The sequence below is a fragment of the Phoenix dactylifera genome, chromosome 8, assembly GCF_051530095.1.
Source record: "Phoenix dactylifera cultivar Ajwa chromosome 8, Ajwa_hap1_PhDact_Kaust_v1.1, whole genome shotgun sequence".
Taxonomy (NCBI): Eukaryota; Viridiplantae; Streptophyta; class Magnoliopsida; order Arecales; family Arecaceae; genus Phoenix; species Phoenix dactylifera.
Window position 1 is genome coordinate 15,066,215 of NC_143197.1, and position 17,387 is coordinate 15,083,601.

Consider the following 17,387-nt stretch of genomic DNA (forward strand, 5'->3'; position numbering starts at 1 on the left):
TTTTCACACTGAAAATCATCAAAAATGGAGAAAATAAGGAGAGTTCGTGCCAAAATTCTGGATTTCGGCATGATTTCATGATATGTTGTGGATCCACAAATGATCTATGCAAATGCAGCCAAAATTTTAATTTACTTAAAATATATATATATTCAGATTAAAAATAATAACAAATAAAATAAAAATCAAAAATTTCAATAAATTGGTAGTATGTTTGGAGGTATGCGTGATACTTTTATCTAAATTTGGTAATAATTTGTTTAAATCTAGGTACAATCATGCACATAGAGACCTATGCCCAAATTGAAATAAATTCCCAAATAAGTAATTGTTTGTGTATACCTATGGGCTAAGAAAAATTTATATAGCACCCCTAGTAGGGTGCTACACTGATCTGAAGTAAAAATAATTTTCTTTATATTTTATATTATTTTTAATACAAATTAAAAATATAAAAAATATAAAAGATTAGTATTATGCATAGATAATTCAAAATTATTTTCTGCAGTAAAAATCTAATTTTTGCATTACAATGAAAATTCACTATTTTTAAATAAAAATAAAATAGTGAATAATTGAGATAAAAATATATACAACATCCCTGGTATGAATACATGTAACATCCCTGGTAGGTTCTACATTAATCTAAATTAGAATTAATTTTCAATATTTTATAATTAAAAATTAATTTATTATCTAAAAATTAATTAAAAATATTTAACTTACTATAAAATGATTAAAACTTTGTATTATTCATAGATAACGTAGAAGTAATTTCTGAAAGAATTTGGTGATTTTTATTACCATTGTAATTTCACTAATTTTTAAATAATTAAGTAATTGTCAATTGATGTAGAAAATGTATGTGTTTGTTAAGCTTGCAGGAATGGATCCAGGGAAGAGAAAAAGGAGCTAGAGCATGACATTAGTTAGGATCCCGAAGTTATGCTTTCAGGCCGGCACTACTGGAGGTGGTTAACCCGACATGTTTGCCTACCGAAAATATCCGTAGATCATCCAACTAAAAAAGAAACAATTAAACAATTTCAAGATGGCCATAAGTGCCAAGAAAAAGGCGGAGGTTGGATGCAGAGCAGTAGTATAAAGCCATCGGAGAGATTGTGATGAACAGGTGGCACTTATATTAAACAACCACAATCATCAAAATTACAAATTAAACAACCACAATCATCAAAATAGTTAGTGGAAAGAAAAGATTGAAAAAACAAAAAATGAGAAAATAAAAATTAAAGAAAATAGCATACCAATCAGGAGACCAATGGATATTGTATTGTACCGATGGCCAACCAGTACAACACGTGGTACTGGTTCGGTGATCCTTGCTCTATACTATAAAAATTGAACATCCAATTGCTAGACCTCTTAAGAATAAGTCTCTAGATAATATTATACCCCAAACGCCCTAATCTACTTCATCAATCCTTCTCTATTTCTCGTGCATACGATATCAGCTGGATCTTTGACAGACCTTTTAGAAGTTTTGGATACAAGATTCATATGTTTCAGGGTAAAGAGAAAAGATCCAGCATTTTGGTATGATGACTTAATGACCTTGATAGGACCAATATCTTGCCCCCGTCGGATGGCCTCAAACATTGATGCTCATAGTCAATGGAATCAGAAGATCAAACTGTCAAACAGCAAGAAATTCTAAATCTGTCATTACAATCAACTCAGAGAGCTGATCAGTTGCAAAGTAAACAAGAGAACAGGAAGAACATATTATAAATTGGAGTATAGTATTGCCTTGAATCGTTAAATTATAGAAATACAGGCCTTGTATTTGATAGCATGACAAGAATCTACAAAAATTGATCCCTTAACCTTGTATTTGATAACATGACAACAATCTACAAAAATTGATCCCTTAACCCATAGCCAAGTTCACAGACTAGATGAAACTATCATATGTTAACTATGTAGGTAAACTACAGATAAGCCTACACTTTTTTCCAGAAAAAAGAAAATGAAATCATTCAATATTTCTATATTGAGAGAAAATTGTTGTCCATATCAGTCTACTAATATTGTTACTTTAAGGATTCAACGGCACGATATGACTACAAACTTCCAAGTACCAAAGTTGCAATTCTATCTTGCATTGTTATTCTAGCAGAATTTACTAGTATATAGAAACCAGCTATTTGAAATTTCTATGCCATTTTTCATTACTGGAATTCAGATTAAAAATTTGGTCATGGAGGCCACTCCAAATGTAAAATAAAGCATAAATCTCATACAAGGACCAAAGAAAAATCGAGTTACTATTGAAGACCAATTGCAACTGCACTGATCCAATGACACCATATATGTCAGTTGGTTTAGTGTGTTGCAGTGTTGTACAAGTTTTAATTCATATTAATAGCACAATATGCTAAAAAAATGGGGTAAATAGTATGCAGAGAAAACCAAAGTGCGAACGCATGTAAAACTATTTTTCATGTCTTGAGTAGGATACTACATTATTAAGAGCATGGTTCATCGACCATGCCAAATCGGCCGGTTCAGAGCATACCGAACCGGACTAATCAACTGTCAGCATGGTTCAATATATATATATTCGGCTCACCCTAGTCCAGCACGTTCAATCGCAGCTTCGCCCTTCCCTCTCCCTTGAAACCCTAATTCTCCATCCATGGTGCTCAACGACAACACCACTACCAATGACAAACTCTCCAAGGAAGTCTCTCACTCCCTCTCTCCCTTTCTCTCTCTCCCCCTCAACAACAACAACCTCTTCCTCTCTCCCCCCTCTCTCTCTCTCCCTTCCTCTCTCCTTCCCTCCCTCTCTCTCACCCAAGACGACAACAGCCTCTCGGCCCCTCTCCCTCCCCTTCTCCCTCCCTCTCTTTTCCTCTCTCTCCTTCTCCCTCTCCCCCTTCCTCTCCGGCCCTTCCTATTTCAGTATTACTAAAACAGCACGATACGAACTGTACCATGCCAAACCATTCACCAACCAATATGCTCTCCAATACCGGTTTAGCAGACCTGGAACTTAAGATTTCATTAAGATACCTAAATTAATCAAAAGTATTGATTAGCTCATCTCGAGAGATTTGGATCATCAGAATATGCTAGGAAGAAATTTGCATAATAAGCTACATGTAATGGAAACCAAATTATTTGATTTTTTAGGTTCACTTCATTCAGGATCTGATCTCATACCAATAATTTATAGTTTTCAAGTAAAATCATAGTATGCCATACCGTACCATACCGATTTAGTACCGGTAAACGGACGGTATGCTGAACCGGCCTCCATACTGAGCATACAAGGCCCAGCACCGAGATGGCATACCTGAGTGAAAATAGTTCCATCATTAGCTTTGACATAATAACAAATTATGGCATGTTTCTATTCATGAATATTTATATGAATGTCTAGAAAAAAATTATAAGATTTGGGCAAGAAGAAAGGAAGCCCATAAAGATAGATAAAAAGAGAGACTAATGGAAAGTTATAGAAGTTTGATTCTAATGATAGGGAACAAAACTCTATAGCAAAATAGGTTACTTTATCAATTTTCTACTCAAAAATCTGATCGGCAAATCAGGTAAATATAGGTGCTTATCTTCGTTACAGTAGAGTACATCCTGTGCGATTGCTAACTTATTTTGTATATGTTAACATCCAGTATTTGAATATTAATGAGAATTAATGAGAGTGCAACATAAGTTGGTCAGACAGATTTGCATAAGATGTTCTTATGACAGCTTAAAAGTAGCATACCCTATCATAACCTGAAACTGAAGGCTCGTTGTCATTCCGTGGACGAAACAACTCGCTTTTACATAACCCAACCACTCCAGAAAGTCTGCCATAATATATCAATTCTGGTTCTAAAGTCGATTGACTTTGATGTGAACTATTAGCATTTCTTGCTTTAAATGCTTTCTTTCGATCTTTCCATGATCTCTTTGAAGTCCACTCTGTGAATATATCTTTATTATCTGCGCCATAAGCTGCACCTGTGGAGATCAGGACAAAACTGCTGTCAAATAGATGCAAAAAAGCAAAGTGCATGAAAACATGAAAGACAAGAATTTAACTAGTCTATTTTTATACTTAACAAACAAACAGATATGATTACGAATTTCGTTACCTGATTTTATGTCCATACAAGACCTCAAAGGTAGAAGAGAAAATGTTGTTCCATCAGCAACAAAAAGCCGACAACAATCTCCAAGAGCATATTTCTGAAGCATTGTACAGCAAGCTGCTAAGCGATGTCTTGCAATATCAACACCAGTCAGAGATCCAGAGTTACCAAGTAGATCAGAGAGCATGCAGAGCTTAGCGCCTAATATCAAAAGAAGGTATGCAATTATCAGATTAAGCTAAATATTATTCAAAAAATAATTTTCTGAAAATTGTTAATGTCTTGTGAACAGCAAAAAGAAATTACATTTCAATCGCATTTCATCTTTTTAAAGGACATCAAACCAGAAGAATGTCAAAGGAGATGCTGCATTGGAGCATAGGTGGGATTCATACATGTTTTGCATAATGTACTAGGTCATTTGGCTTGGATAGTTCAACAAGCTGAAGTTTGCAGTAACTCTATTTTCTCAAAAAATCTTTAGCAGTTCACTTCATCTCATCCTTGAAAACCATTCCCAAGATTAAAACCTTCCAAACCAGGTCAATTTGGGGAGAAACAACAAATTTGAATGATAGACATGTAGTTTGAACTGTTTTTGAATGTTTCAACTTTCAAATTAGTTTGGGTTATTTCATTATATTCAGCTAAAGATTTATACTTTATAAAAGTCGTGGAAACATCAACAATTTCCTTAGATCCAAGATAAAGCAATTATTAGAAAGTATACATATCCATCTCTTAGAAGATGTTATATAGATAATCTACCATACCGCATGCTAATCTTCAAAAAAAATGTGTTTGTGTGGCTGCATATGCATTGAGTATACGTAATTACATATAAACATATTCATGGATGTACACATACTACAATTTGGTTTAGAAAAAGAATAAAAGAGGGCTTCCAGTGAGGCTGCCACAACTACAGAGTCTGAGGAGGGTTAAATGTATACAGCCTTATCCCTTCGTGCGACGAGGTTGTTTCTGTGTTTCCTAACAATTGGTTTAGAAAAAGCATAAAGCCCGTTCATAGGATTGGCTAGAAGAGCACTTTCAACTTTTTAGGGTGATGCATATCTTGGCAGCACCATACTCTGAACTTGAGACAAAATCCTGCAATACTTGACTAGAAGGATACAAAGGACACCACAATAGGGTCAACTCTGACAAACTTTGCAACAAATAACCACAATTATAGGATGGCAAAACATAACATTCCCAGAAATTGCACTAATACAGGCACAAATGAGCAGATGACACGGAGAGTTCAAATGCGCTCTCTCTCTATCATAACTAGGAGTTGGTGCAAAAAAACTAATCAAAGCATGTAGAACTGAGCATGCGCATCATGGTCATTGGTCATGACAATAAGACATAGGGAGGCTTAGAAGTCCATGAAGGAGCTCATGACAATGAGACATTAGAGAGGCTTGTGAGTCCATGAAGGAGCAAGAATGCTTCAGCTTGAGTACAAAACATATTACACTAATAGGCCATATGATTCTTTAATTAAGATGAGAAATACACAATAAAATGGAAACTTATGTGCATAGCTTTGGGGATGACCACAATGATATTATTGATGGACTAATGGAGGCAAGGCAAGGGCAGGGATGGGATCGTGTAATCACATCTAGTATAGCACAATTATGGTGGAGTAAAACTTTGACCAACACCAAGCATGGTGCTAGGAAACCTGAGTATCAAATTCTATGAACATGCAAAATAAAGGGGATTTAGGCCTCTATGAGATGTATTTAGTTGTACCCTTGAGATGACTGTGGTTCAGTCAAGCAAGCTGTAAGTAATCAGATCCATAATACTTGATTCAGAAGTTACATGGCAGCTCATAAGGCTTGTCACCATAGGATATGCAGTAACACCAAGGATTTGTGTGAGGTAGTAACCTAAGGTGGTAAGACCACTGCATAACATTGCCAAGACCTAAACTAGTTAAAATGATCCAAAAAGAACTGGACTACTTCCAAATTCTGAAATTGAGAAAAGTCTTGCAAGTAAATATGCAAATTTTCAAATTATACATGTCAGATCAAAATCTGCCATTGAGATTCAATTCTACACAAATCATCCCAATCTTGACAATGGAAGATGGAGAGGAGAGGTATCACGAGTCTACATTGGGGTAGGCACTCACACCCTCATGGAATCCACCACGAATGGAAGGAACAAGAAGAAGAATAACTCCTCAAAAGATATTTGCAAGTGAATTCAAACATAGGCTATTCACTTTATTGCATAGCTTAGTTACTGAGTCACATATACTACTGACATGCTCCCATGGGGCATTAGTGACAACTCCCAATACAATCATCAAAGAAACAACTGCCAAAATAGTCATCTTGAGTTTCCAAGAGACTTAACCATAGACCCAAGTAGCAACTAGATATTAATGACAACTGGTATGACTTCAAAATTCAAACTTGAGAATGGGGATGATGGAATGCTAGCCCAATGACATGGTCTCATGACTCATACTTCTCTTGAGGGCTTCTTCTCAGGCCTGGTCTGTAGACAGTTCAATGTCTCCCTCAATTGAAAAGAACCACTCATCAAGTTCATTACTTCATCTCCATGCTATGGTGAGATGCTACTACATTAAGGTGGGCAAAACATTATAATCTCCCAGCATTTTGACCTTGTAGGCATTCGCCCTAGCCCTTTTTAAGAACTTCAAATGGCCCATCAGCCCTTTGCTTGAGCTTGCCATAGTGCCCAATGTGAAGCATTCTTTCCAAAGCTGGATTGAGACCAAATCCACTTCCTTGAAGCTGCAGGATTTCCATGCTCGTTGGCGGCGTCTCGACAGTTTCGATTTTTGCTTGTTAATTTGGGCTTGCACTGGATGTCCTTGGCTTGTTCTTCGACATCTTCAATAAAGCAATGAGTAGTAGGAAGAGGAGACATTCATTGGTCTGACACCATAGACCACTTGAAAAAGACTAGAACCAATAGTCTGGTTTGATGACTTTGGCTTGAGCCAAGGCTACATAAATAGCAGGTGTTTTTTACCTGCCGTGCCTCTGGTTGATGCCAGAAAATGAGAGGAGAGGACATAGCGCAAGTGAAAACCAGGTAGACACTATTCATCCTAAAGATTCCAGCTCCGAATGAGAGAAAGAAGATAAAAACAAAACTCCTTGAAAAACCCAAAGGTTAAATTGTCATTCAAATAATCAAGTCAAAGTTACAATCTCATAAATGGCTAGTCCTTATGTAAGCACAAGATGGAACAACTCTCGCTCTATACATGTAAGATTAATAACAGGACATTTTTCAAAATATCTTTTTTATCTTTCCTTGGGAGACCACAATACCAATTAACCATAACATTACTTGTCACAAACAACATGACTCTTAATTAAACTATTACCTAATATAATAAACAGTAAATGGTTGAGAATACAGAGGGATTCACAATATGAGCTTTGTGGAATGGGCCTTTGCAGGGGCTTCATGTAAAGGTGTTTTACTTGTCAACCTTATGAGCTTGAATAGAGTATGCCTCCAGTTTTAGGGCTGAATTCAACAATCAAGTCAGGTTGGTTTAGCTCAAAACTTTGATGCTACATTTGGTGTGAATTTTTAGGACAACTTCATTTTCAATCTTCAAACTGCTGACTTGGCTTGATGGTGTAATGCTATGTACCACATAAATTTTGATGGAAGAATACCACAAATTTATTCTCCTCAAAATATAAAACAAATAATCTTACAGCTACAAGTTTCCAGCTTTGATGCTGCTAATTTATTGGATCCTTGCAGACACACAAGCACGTACTTGTTGGTGTTTCTGTCTCACTCCTTAATCAAGCATCTTTTTGCCTACCAAGGGAGGAATCATACAAGAATAAACCAGCAACAAAATACCAAAAACCTTTCCTACAACCGTATCAAGGCTTGTTATAGATCAACTTCTGTTATTGTATTTACTCTTTCATTGTTGCTATGACTCCAACAAAGACTCACTCCAAGGTGTCCTTAATAAGTGACAAAAACAACATTTTTAGATCATAATCACTCCAATATATACAATGTACTTCCCACCAAGACACTACTGGGAACTCCAGAGTCGAAACTCTACTGTATTTGGACCTACTTTTCAGATCCCATGCTAGCATGCTTAAGCTCAATGTCCCTCTACGTCAAAAATTAGAGGTATAATATACGCATAGGCATATGCATTTATGATACTCACAATACATCTAGTTTTACTCTATGATGAAGGATATAAGAAAAGAATGGAAGGCTGAAAGTAACATGGACGTAGTAAGAAATGATAAGAAAAAGATCAAAATAACTCAAGAGGTAGCCTTGAATAAGAAAGCTTGGCAAATTAGCATATAAAAAGCAGACCCCAAATAGTCAGGACAATTTTTGATGAGCATAGTTATAGTTACGATTATGGATGTTTTATCAATACATCTGCCATTTGATTTTATCTAGTTATTATCTTACATATGGTGCAACATGTTTTTATATATAGTACCTGTGCCGGTATGCATTTTTATAATGAAAATTAGAGTGCAGCTTCAAATTTGTAGTCCAAAAGCCCCACTGGACAAAAATTATAACTCCACAATAAAAAGTTTAGACTGCAAATGAAACTGCTTGTATGTGTTGCCCTTCACCATATTAGGCTCCTCCACTCATTCATTTCACACTGATACATTGACACAACATTTAGTAATACACTATCTAGCAGAATAATTTATACAGGAATACAGGGAAATAATTGATATATGCATCTTCATTTAAACCAAAAGAAAACAGTGTGTTGTTCCAGAAAAATGAGATGTTATTTTTTAAAAACAAGGAAAATACATAATTACCTGGAGCAGCACATAAATCAAGAACATGGTCTCCTGGTGAGACATCTAAAGCTGAAACAGCGGCCCCTGAAGCTGCATCCATTCCATATATCTGCATGGTAGCATTAAGCATATGCATTGCTGAATGTACCAAGAACACTTGTTCAAAAGACAAAAAGCAGAAACAAAGTCCACTATCAACAACCAAATAAACTAGATTTTTAGAACTCTCCACTTTTATGCGTGCATGTGAACCATGTAATTCACTTTATCTAATATTCTTTATGTCTGGTTGCAGATTCCCCTAAAATTCTCCACAAGTCCTCTTACTAACTCCTACAGTCAAAGGAATTTTCTACCTGAGGTCCCTTACCAGCTTCACAAACTCATCCTCTATCCTTACCTAGAGAATTTCAAGGATTCTAAGCTCTACACTGACTATTAGATATAGCTATAGCTGATGTATCTAAACCACATCTAACATAACCTCATACATATAGAAAAATTACTTCTCAATCTGTATAAGATAACAGGAAATTTGTTAGAAGATGCAATAAATCAGCTTTATATGACAATATCTCCAGTACGATATATGCATATCGAAAAGTGTTGGTGCCTGCATTCCCTAATGAATACTCTACATTCGTATTGTGATGAGAAAATTTGGGGTTCATGCTTATTAAATTATACACTTATATTGGGACGTAAAACTTCTATTAAGAAGGTAAAGTCATGGGCTGGGCTTGCAGGAAATTTATAAACTAAAGATGACACCATGCTACAAAAACTACATGCAAAACCAAGTATTTCTCACCACTCCTTGCTGATATGCCTTTGAACCGGCAATTTGAATATGAGGTGGGATGGAAAAGAAACCTGGTAGCCAAACAACCTCCTCGAGTTTACACCTGAGTTCAGCTTCAATATCCGCAAGTAGAGATTCACAGCCCGGTTTTAGCCTTCCAGTAAGAAAAAGACATTCAGCATAAGGATCTATTAAGGAGAAAGAAGAAAGGATGAAGCATAGAATGATCATATCATGCAAGTTTCCATCTGGCCATCACTCTAAAGCAAAGTATGTTGCATCAGTGCTGAGCACTGTTCTGGTAGCTCACCAGTATGGTACAGGTCGGTACAGTACAACCCCCATAATGACACATTGTGCATTGCTGGCAGTGAGATACAACTGTAACATGTACAAGTACAGTATCATATCAAGACCTGGTACCCTACCAGTACTATACAATACACCCAGTACCAAGCAGTATGGATCTGTACAACAAACCTTGCTCTAAAGGCATACATTCACTTTTGGATTCAAATGTGCCTTACAGTCACATTGCAGAGACTGCTAATGCCAAGTTTATCATTTCAACACAACAAATACACCAACAAGCCAAAAGAATGTAGCTTCATAATGCGGCCTTCCAGCAAGATGGCATGAACATGCACAAGACGAATTACTGTGTGCCAATTTCTACTACCTTACATAGCGTGGAATAGTATCTGCTACAGCATATATTGATGGATCCAACCCATTGTTGTTTAGGAAGTCAAGAAAAGCACCCGGCAATGGCAAGCTGACACTCTGCTCCTGATCAGAAACAGGAAAGCCATCCTCTACAGAACACATCTGTCGAAACACCTGAAGCCATAAGAACAATCACTTAAAAATGATAAAGGTTGCATCTTTTTTGCAAAATGTTGTGTGACTTCATATTTAATATAGAAGTGCATGTATGGCAAATGGCTCTAATCAAATTCATTATTTTGCATATAGATAATATGAATCGTGAAAAGTTTCAAATATTGTAGTAAAATAATATATACAAATTATATATATATCAGCTATAATCATGCAACTTGAGTGGTGGGATTAGTTGTGCTGATGTGCCAGTTGTCTTCAATGAATTAGTCAGGATTATTCTTTGAATTGAAGGAGGAGAGGTGAAAGAATAGCAGCAGATTCCAGCACAAGGGAAGGAGGTGAACAATTCTAGTTTTAGGAAGGTTTAAAATGATAGATCCATCAAGTTTCTGTACAAGGATTTCAACCTAGGTTATAATATTGGGAAGGGTTTTTGAGGTCTCAAGAGTTACCTTAGGAGGGAAATTGAAAGTGAGAGCAAGATCCTAGATCCTCGTCTTGCCTTCAGAGCAACTATGCTGATCTGGAAACTAACCTGCCTCCAAATTCAACTCTTCAGCAGGCTGAAGTTCATTTTAATTATTAGGTGTGAAGGTAGGGGTGAAATGATTTAGGACTTTAATCGGGTATATATATCCTGATCTGAATTCAAATTTGACTTTTTATAGGGGATTTTTCAAAAAAAAAAAAAGGCTTGTCTGTCTGCAATTTTGATAATTTTTTCTCCTTTTCAGGAACTGGTATATCCACACATGATGCACATGGAAGATCATGAAATTTAGTTTATATGAGAAGGAAAACAATTGAAAGCTTTCTTGCCTTTTGCACTAGTTGGTTGAATTATCTTTCAAAGAAATGGGATATATTTACCACGAACCAGGGAAAAAACAAAAACATTTAGGGCCCATTTGGTTGGGGGTAATCTAGCATGGGAAAATAAATTCTATATTAGATTATCATGTTTAGTACGAAAAGTAAATAAAAGACAGTAAAATAAATAATGGGTCTCATGTCTATTTTCTGATAGAGAAGATAAAACAAATACCACCAGAAGAGTGGTATTTATTTTTCCACGTTGGATTACCAAGTGGAGATAATCTGAAAATATCATTTTTTGACAAAAATGCCTCACTTATATTATATTAATATTTAATTATATTACATAATTAGTATTAAATATATTAATATTTTATTAATAAACTATAAATATATTGAATAATAATATTTTATAAATAATAATATATTTAATTTATTTATTAATAAATATTAATTATTAATAAATAATTAACATGTAGTTATTAATTATCAATAAACCTAACATAAGATTTATTAATAAGTAATATATTTATTTATATACCAAATCATACTAAATTTTATTTATAATAAGAAATATATATTTTAATATATTTATAATTAATTTAAAAATATTTCTATTAAATAGTGTTTATATAACTATATGTATAACTCATATAAATATATTTCAATATTCAAAGTAGCCAATATTGACAATATTTATATAAGTGGGCCATAAATGGCCAACAAATGGACCGAGAAAAAATGTTATTACTTGAATTGTTGATTCAAGGGCATTATTGAAAATTTGGCAATTTTCCCATATAAGATTACCTTCAAACAAACATAGTAATCTTTTTATAGTGGCATTTTTCATAATAATTTTTCCACCAACCAAATGTGGTAAAAATTTTATTTTCGCCTACAAACATTTTTCTAGATAAATGATTCCCAGAAATTGTCAGATTATCTCATAATCTAATATACCCCAACCAAACAAACCCTTAGATCATAGTAGACTGCTAAACTCTGCAAAAACCTGATAAACTAAAAGACCAAAATAAGCAATGACAACCTTAATAACATCATAACAGAACTTTATCTAACCTTTTGCAATGATTTTGTACTTTCATTACCAAGAAATTTGATTTATTCCCATCTAAGCATGATGATACAAAATTGGTGCAAATTGAGCAACTAGATAAAAATCATAAAATTTACTTTCATATTAAAACACTCATAATTTACATCCATATTGACATCATAGTTTCATCATTAACTTTAAATTAAAAAAAAAGTATTTTAACCTGAGACCTTAAAGAGAATAAGATATTTATTTTTGTGAAGAAGGTCTTAACATGTTCTCTTTTTTTATTAGAATTATATGTGATCTCCTGATCACATTGTCACCAAAGTTGTTTTAACTAACCAAACTTCTAATTAAAAGTTTAGCATTTCACATAGGAGAAATTTATAAATGCTGATGAAAATTAACTAATAATTATTAAACAAAATTATAAGCTTAGAAATTGTCTTAAAAATACAAATAGACAGTTATTTTTAGAATATGTGGTCTGTTTAGTCTATAGGCGGATAAGTAAATTTGGCTATCAAACATAACAAATGTGGAGAACCCTATGAACTATGTCTATAGGTGGATAAGTAAATGTGGCATTCTCAGACAATATTTGCAATGACAGCATATAAATTAGACAGCTAAATGTATTTTTTCTTCATTCTTAAAAGTCAAATATTTAGATGAGACTAACAATTCGATTTTTAGGAAGTTTATCAAGGAAGAATTGGTCACTTTAAAAGTCAAAAAAAAAAAATCTTTAAAGATGGATATGTTAATAGCTTTAATTTGCAAAAGCACGACCTTGATTTGGTTTTGGATCACAAGATCCCTACTGATCCCAATCTAGGAACCCAATCTAGCATTAAAGTCAACTTGATCTGGATCATACAATCCTAATCACAATTGTAAAATCTCGACAACAATGGCCATGACATCCATGACTCACATGGGACTTGCATTTCTATAACTGCATCACCATAAACCATTTTATCCATGGGCATCAAATCTATGCATGTTGACCACTAGTAGGAACTCTCATAATACAACAAAGTTTTTTCACCCAAAAAAATGGTGCATGAAGCCTATGATCTGTTGTTTGACTCTCCTCTTTTCCAAGGTATGTCGTCTCGTTATCGAGCCTCATACACCCTGTTATTATATCGATATGTCCAGAATGAGGGTTGGTTCGGCATGCCGAGTATTGATACGCCACTTTCTCTAAGTGAGGAAGTATATATGAACAAAAATCTAACAAGGATTCTTAAATGTCATAGGGTATTGGACATAACTATCATTACCCAAGCAGTCATCAATCTAGAACTATAATATTTTAATAAAAGAAAAAAGAAAAAATATATATAGAGGATGAAACAGATTTTTAAATCTAAATGAGAACATATCTCTATGCCCGAAAATCAGTAGGCATTGAGAAAAGCAACTAGCATGCCATAGAAATTTCTTCATGCAGAGAGACTTTTTGGAGAACACACCGACTTGGAGAAACAGCATTATAACTCAGAGGATGAAGAGACACATCCAATAAAGATGTGATTTACAGTCTTCTGTTTGGATTTTCTTAGGTGTTGACTAGAGAAAGGCTTCATGAAGGACTACAACTTGGGCTGGGCAACCCAAACCATATCTTGTAGTTTGGTTGAGTTGGCTATAATATAACTAACTCAGATTGATCTTGGATTAAAAAATGCTACGTCAGATTTATAGTTGGGTTGAGGTTCAGGTTGAAAATTTAACCAACCCACCCCAAACCCAACCCATGCCAAATAACCAAACCCACCACTATCCTAACCAAGGTATGCCGTACCGGTACCAATATGCGTACCGGTCGCCTACCGGATCGGTATAGTTCTGGTTCGGACCAGTTTGAACCAGTACCGAACCGGCCAACAGAGGGCACGGCATGGGGAAAAAAGTCCGCAGTAGCGTGCGCCACGTTAAATTCCATTCTGTGGCATTAAATTCCCAGCTCGCGCCCATGCGGGTGCGTTGCCCAGGGTGCACATACCGGTGCCAATAGAGGGTAGCAACGCACGAAAAAAGTCCACAGAAGTGCAACAGCATTTTAATGCCACTATGTGGCATTAAATGCCCTGCGCGGGTGCGGTTCCCAGTTGCACCCATGCGGATGCGCTACCCAGGGCGCGCGTACTGGTGCGAACCGGTCATCGAGCTTGTACTGCTCGGTTCCGGCCCTTTCCACGTTTGAACCGGATGGTCAAAAATCGGACCGGTCCGGTACTGGCTGAACCGGCCCGTACCAGCTGGTTCAGCATACCATGATCCTAACCCATATTATTTATAGTTTTCTCAGCTCAAAGAAACCTAAGGGTCTATTTGGTTGCAAGGAAAATTATATAGAAAGCTTGCTTTCCTTAGAAAAACTAACAAAAATCAGAAATTTTGATACTATATTTGGGGACAATTTTTTAATAGAAAATTTCTATTTTTTGCTTTTCCTTCTCCACATATTTCCTTGCAACGAAACAAACCCTGAATGTAACCCATATTTCTGCAATTAAGCTTTAGACCCAACATACCTTAAACCTTGTTTTATCCAACCAAACCTAGATGATGCAATTTATGTTAGGTTGAAAATTAAGTTAAGGCTAGAAAAAAAGCGAGTTGTACCAGCTCATTTTTGGCTCGAGTTCAGCTTGCTCTGTTAGCAAACAAGTCGAGGTAGAGCCAATCTTAGCTTATTCAAGCTCAAGCTCAATGTAGCTCGAAATATGAACAAATTATATTATATAATATATTTTAATAATTACTATTAATATAAGAAATTAATTTTTAAATTTATTGATATTATAAATTAATGCAGTGTATGAAGAGTACAATATATTTCAACTATAAGATTGAAACATGATCAGAAAAAAAGAGACAAAACTACATAAATGAAAGCCATGAAAGATCTCAAGCTGTCACTAGATCTCCTAGAACTAGATCTCCTAGAAGAGTTGTTCGTAAACAGCCCATGTTTGGCTTGGAATTAAATGAGTTTGCTAAAGCTCAACTCAATTGTAAAACAAGCCAAGCTTGAGCTACACCTAGATCACTTGTGTTCGGCCCACTGACATCTCTAGTTGGTCTAGGAGCAAAGCATCCTTGGCTTGCTAGAGATTTTTTCCTCTTAGCAGAGTTGTTAGGTCAAAGTGTGTGCATTTTCTAAATGCAGCATTAAAACAAGCATTAAGTTTTAAGGGGAACTAGATGTGGAAAATTCATAGCTAAATCTTAGGCTTCACCACCTCTTAGGGAAAAGCTTCAAAAGAAGTTGCAAGAGAGTGGAAGAGAGAGCAGGCAAAGATTCGAAAAGGGCTTCAATTACGAATAGGAAGAGTACAAGATACTTGGGGAGTTTCCTCTCTCAAGGATGCTCTCTACTCTGATGAGTTGGGTTGCAAATTAGGACCCCTCCCCTTTATACAGACCTAAACTACCCAAAATCATATCATTCTCCATATAACACTCCAATCAAGTTCACTATTACCCAAACTCTAAAACCTAAATCAAAAATATACTCAAACCATTCAAATTCAAAAGTTAAATTACAAAATCTCATCACATATAAGCTCCGAATCAAGCACACTCCAACCTTAGAGCCTTAATTCCGGTTTACTATTCCAATAACCAACATGCATTATTCTAATGAAAGAAAACCAAAAAAAACACATTTGATTCCCCCAAGCATATAACAAGCATAACTCTGTATCTTCCTGCAAAAATGCTAAAAAAACCTTATTGGTGTTTCATCGAGCATATGGCAAACATACCTCTGTACCTTCATTCAAGAATATTAAAAAACCATGTTGGCATTCCATCAGGCATATTACAAACAGAACTCTGTATCTTCCATTCAAGAATATTAAAAAAACCATGTTCGCATTCCATCAAGCATATAACAAGCATCAGTCTATCTTCATTCAAACTCTTCAAAAAATCATTTATTTTTGGGGGAAAAAAAGCAAAATACTGAGGGAACGCCTCTCCTCTGCGGCTTTCTTCCCCATCCCACCGCTGCCACCATGCCGCAGCCTCCCATCGTTGCTCCGCCAATATTAATAATGGAGACCTTCGGGGGCGCGGCGGCACACACACATAAACGCACACACAGGGAGAGAAAGTACCGGTGGTAATTTAAAAGAAGAAAGAAGGGCAGCGGACTTGTCGAGGGTGGCGAGCACGGGCGAGTTTGGGCGACGGTTCAACGAGGGCGTGATGTGTCCCAGAGACAGAGCAGAGATACGATGAAGATGCGGGGATGACGCAAGCCCGATGATCGCCGTCAAGATCTGCGCTTCCCAAACCTTCAAAGGGTGCCGGCTCAAAGAAGTCGCCTCCGGATCCTCCGTGCCCTTCAAACGAGGGAGGAACAAAAAAACCTCCAAGAGGAGATCGGCCTTCGTTTCTTTACCATCTTATTCAGCCCTGGCACTGAACATAGGATCAGACACGGGATTCGAAGGATACTAAAGATGTAACCTGGAGCTATATAGGAGTACCCATTACACGCAAAAGGTTGTAGATGGCCGAGTGCTCTAGTCTGGTGCAAAGGATTTAGAGCAAACTAGAGGGCTGGAGGGCATCTTCACTCTCTATGATGAATAGATTGATGCTGATTAGATCAGTGCTAGCTTTCATGCCAGTCCACTTCATGGCAAACACAGTGGTTTCGAAAATAGTGCGGATGAAGATCGAGCGGCTACTTCAGAGCTTCCTATAGGATCGTATAGAGGGGGTCACGGGATGCACTTAGTGGCATAGGAGAGCGTCTGCCTATCGGTGAGGGAGGGTGGCATCGGTGTGTTGTCTCTTCTAGAGAGGCGCGAGGCGCTGATTGCCCGACATGCAGCTCGATTCACACTGGAGCCGCAGAGTTTCTGGAGTCAAACCATGTGTCA

The 17,387-nt window shown here is 36.2% G+C and overlaps 1 protein-coding gene across 14 annotated transcripts in view; it reads right to left on the reverse strand.

Annotated features, from left to right (window-relative positions):
* LOC103705618 (S-adenosyl-L-methionine-dependent methyltransferases superfamily protein) overlaps nucleotides 1-17,107 on the reverse strand; it is a 29,237-nt gene extending 12,130 nt beyond the window's left edge. For 2 of the 14 annotated variants that reach the window (XM_026804085.4, XM_039116682.3), the window contains exons 1-7: nucleotides 16,460-16,591; nucleotides 10,435-10,595; nucleotides 9,765-9,909; nucleotides 8,972-9,062; nucleotides 4,125-4,322; nucleotides 3,752-3,990; nucleotides 3,239-3,319 (exon numbers count right to left, since the gene is read on the reverse strand). In XM_026804085.4, coding sequence (XP_026659886.3) covers nucleotides 3,239-3,319; nucleotides 3,752-3,990; nucleotides 4,125-4,322; nucleotides 8,972-9,062; nucleotides 9,765-9,909; nucleotides 10,435-10,595; nucleotides 16,460-16,528 — 984 coding nt within the window. In that variant the 5' untranslated portion in view covers nucleotides 16,529-16,591. Of the gene's footprint in view, nucleotides 1-3,238; nucleotides 3,320-3,751; nucleotides 3,991-4,124; nucleotides 4,323-8,971; nucleotides 9,092-9,764; nucleotides 9,910-10,065; nucleotides 10,126-10,434; nucleotides 10,596-16,459; nucleotides 16,593-16,613 lie in introns of those variants that run through there. The other 12 variants (XM_088702891.2, XM_088702889.2, XM_026804087.4 and 9 more) reach the window with 10 other exon arrangements.
* Nucleotides 17,108-17,387: the final 280 nt, after the last annotated feature.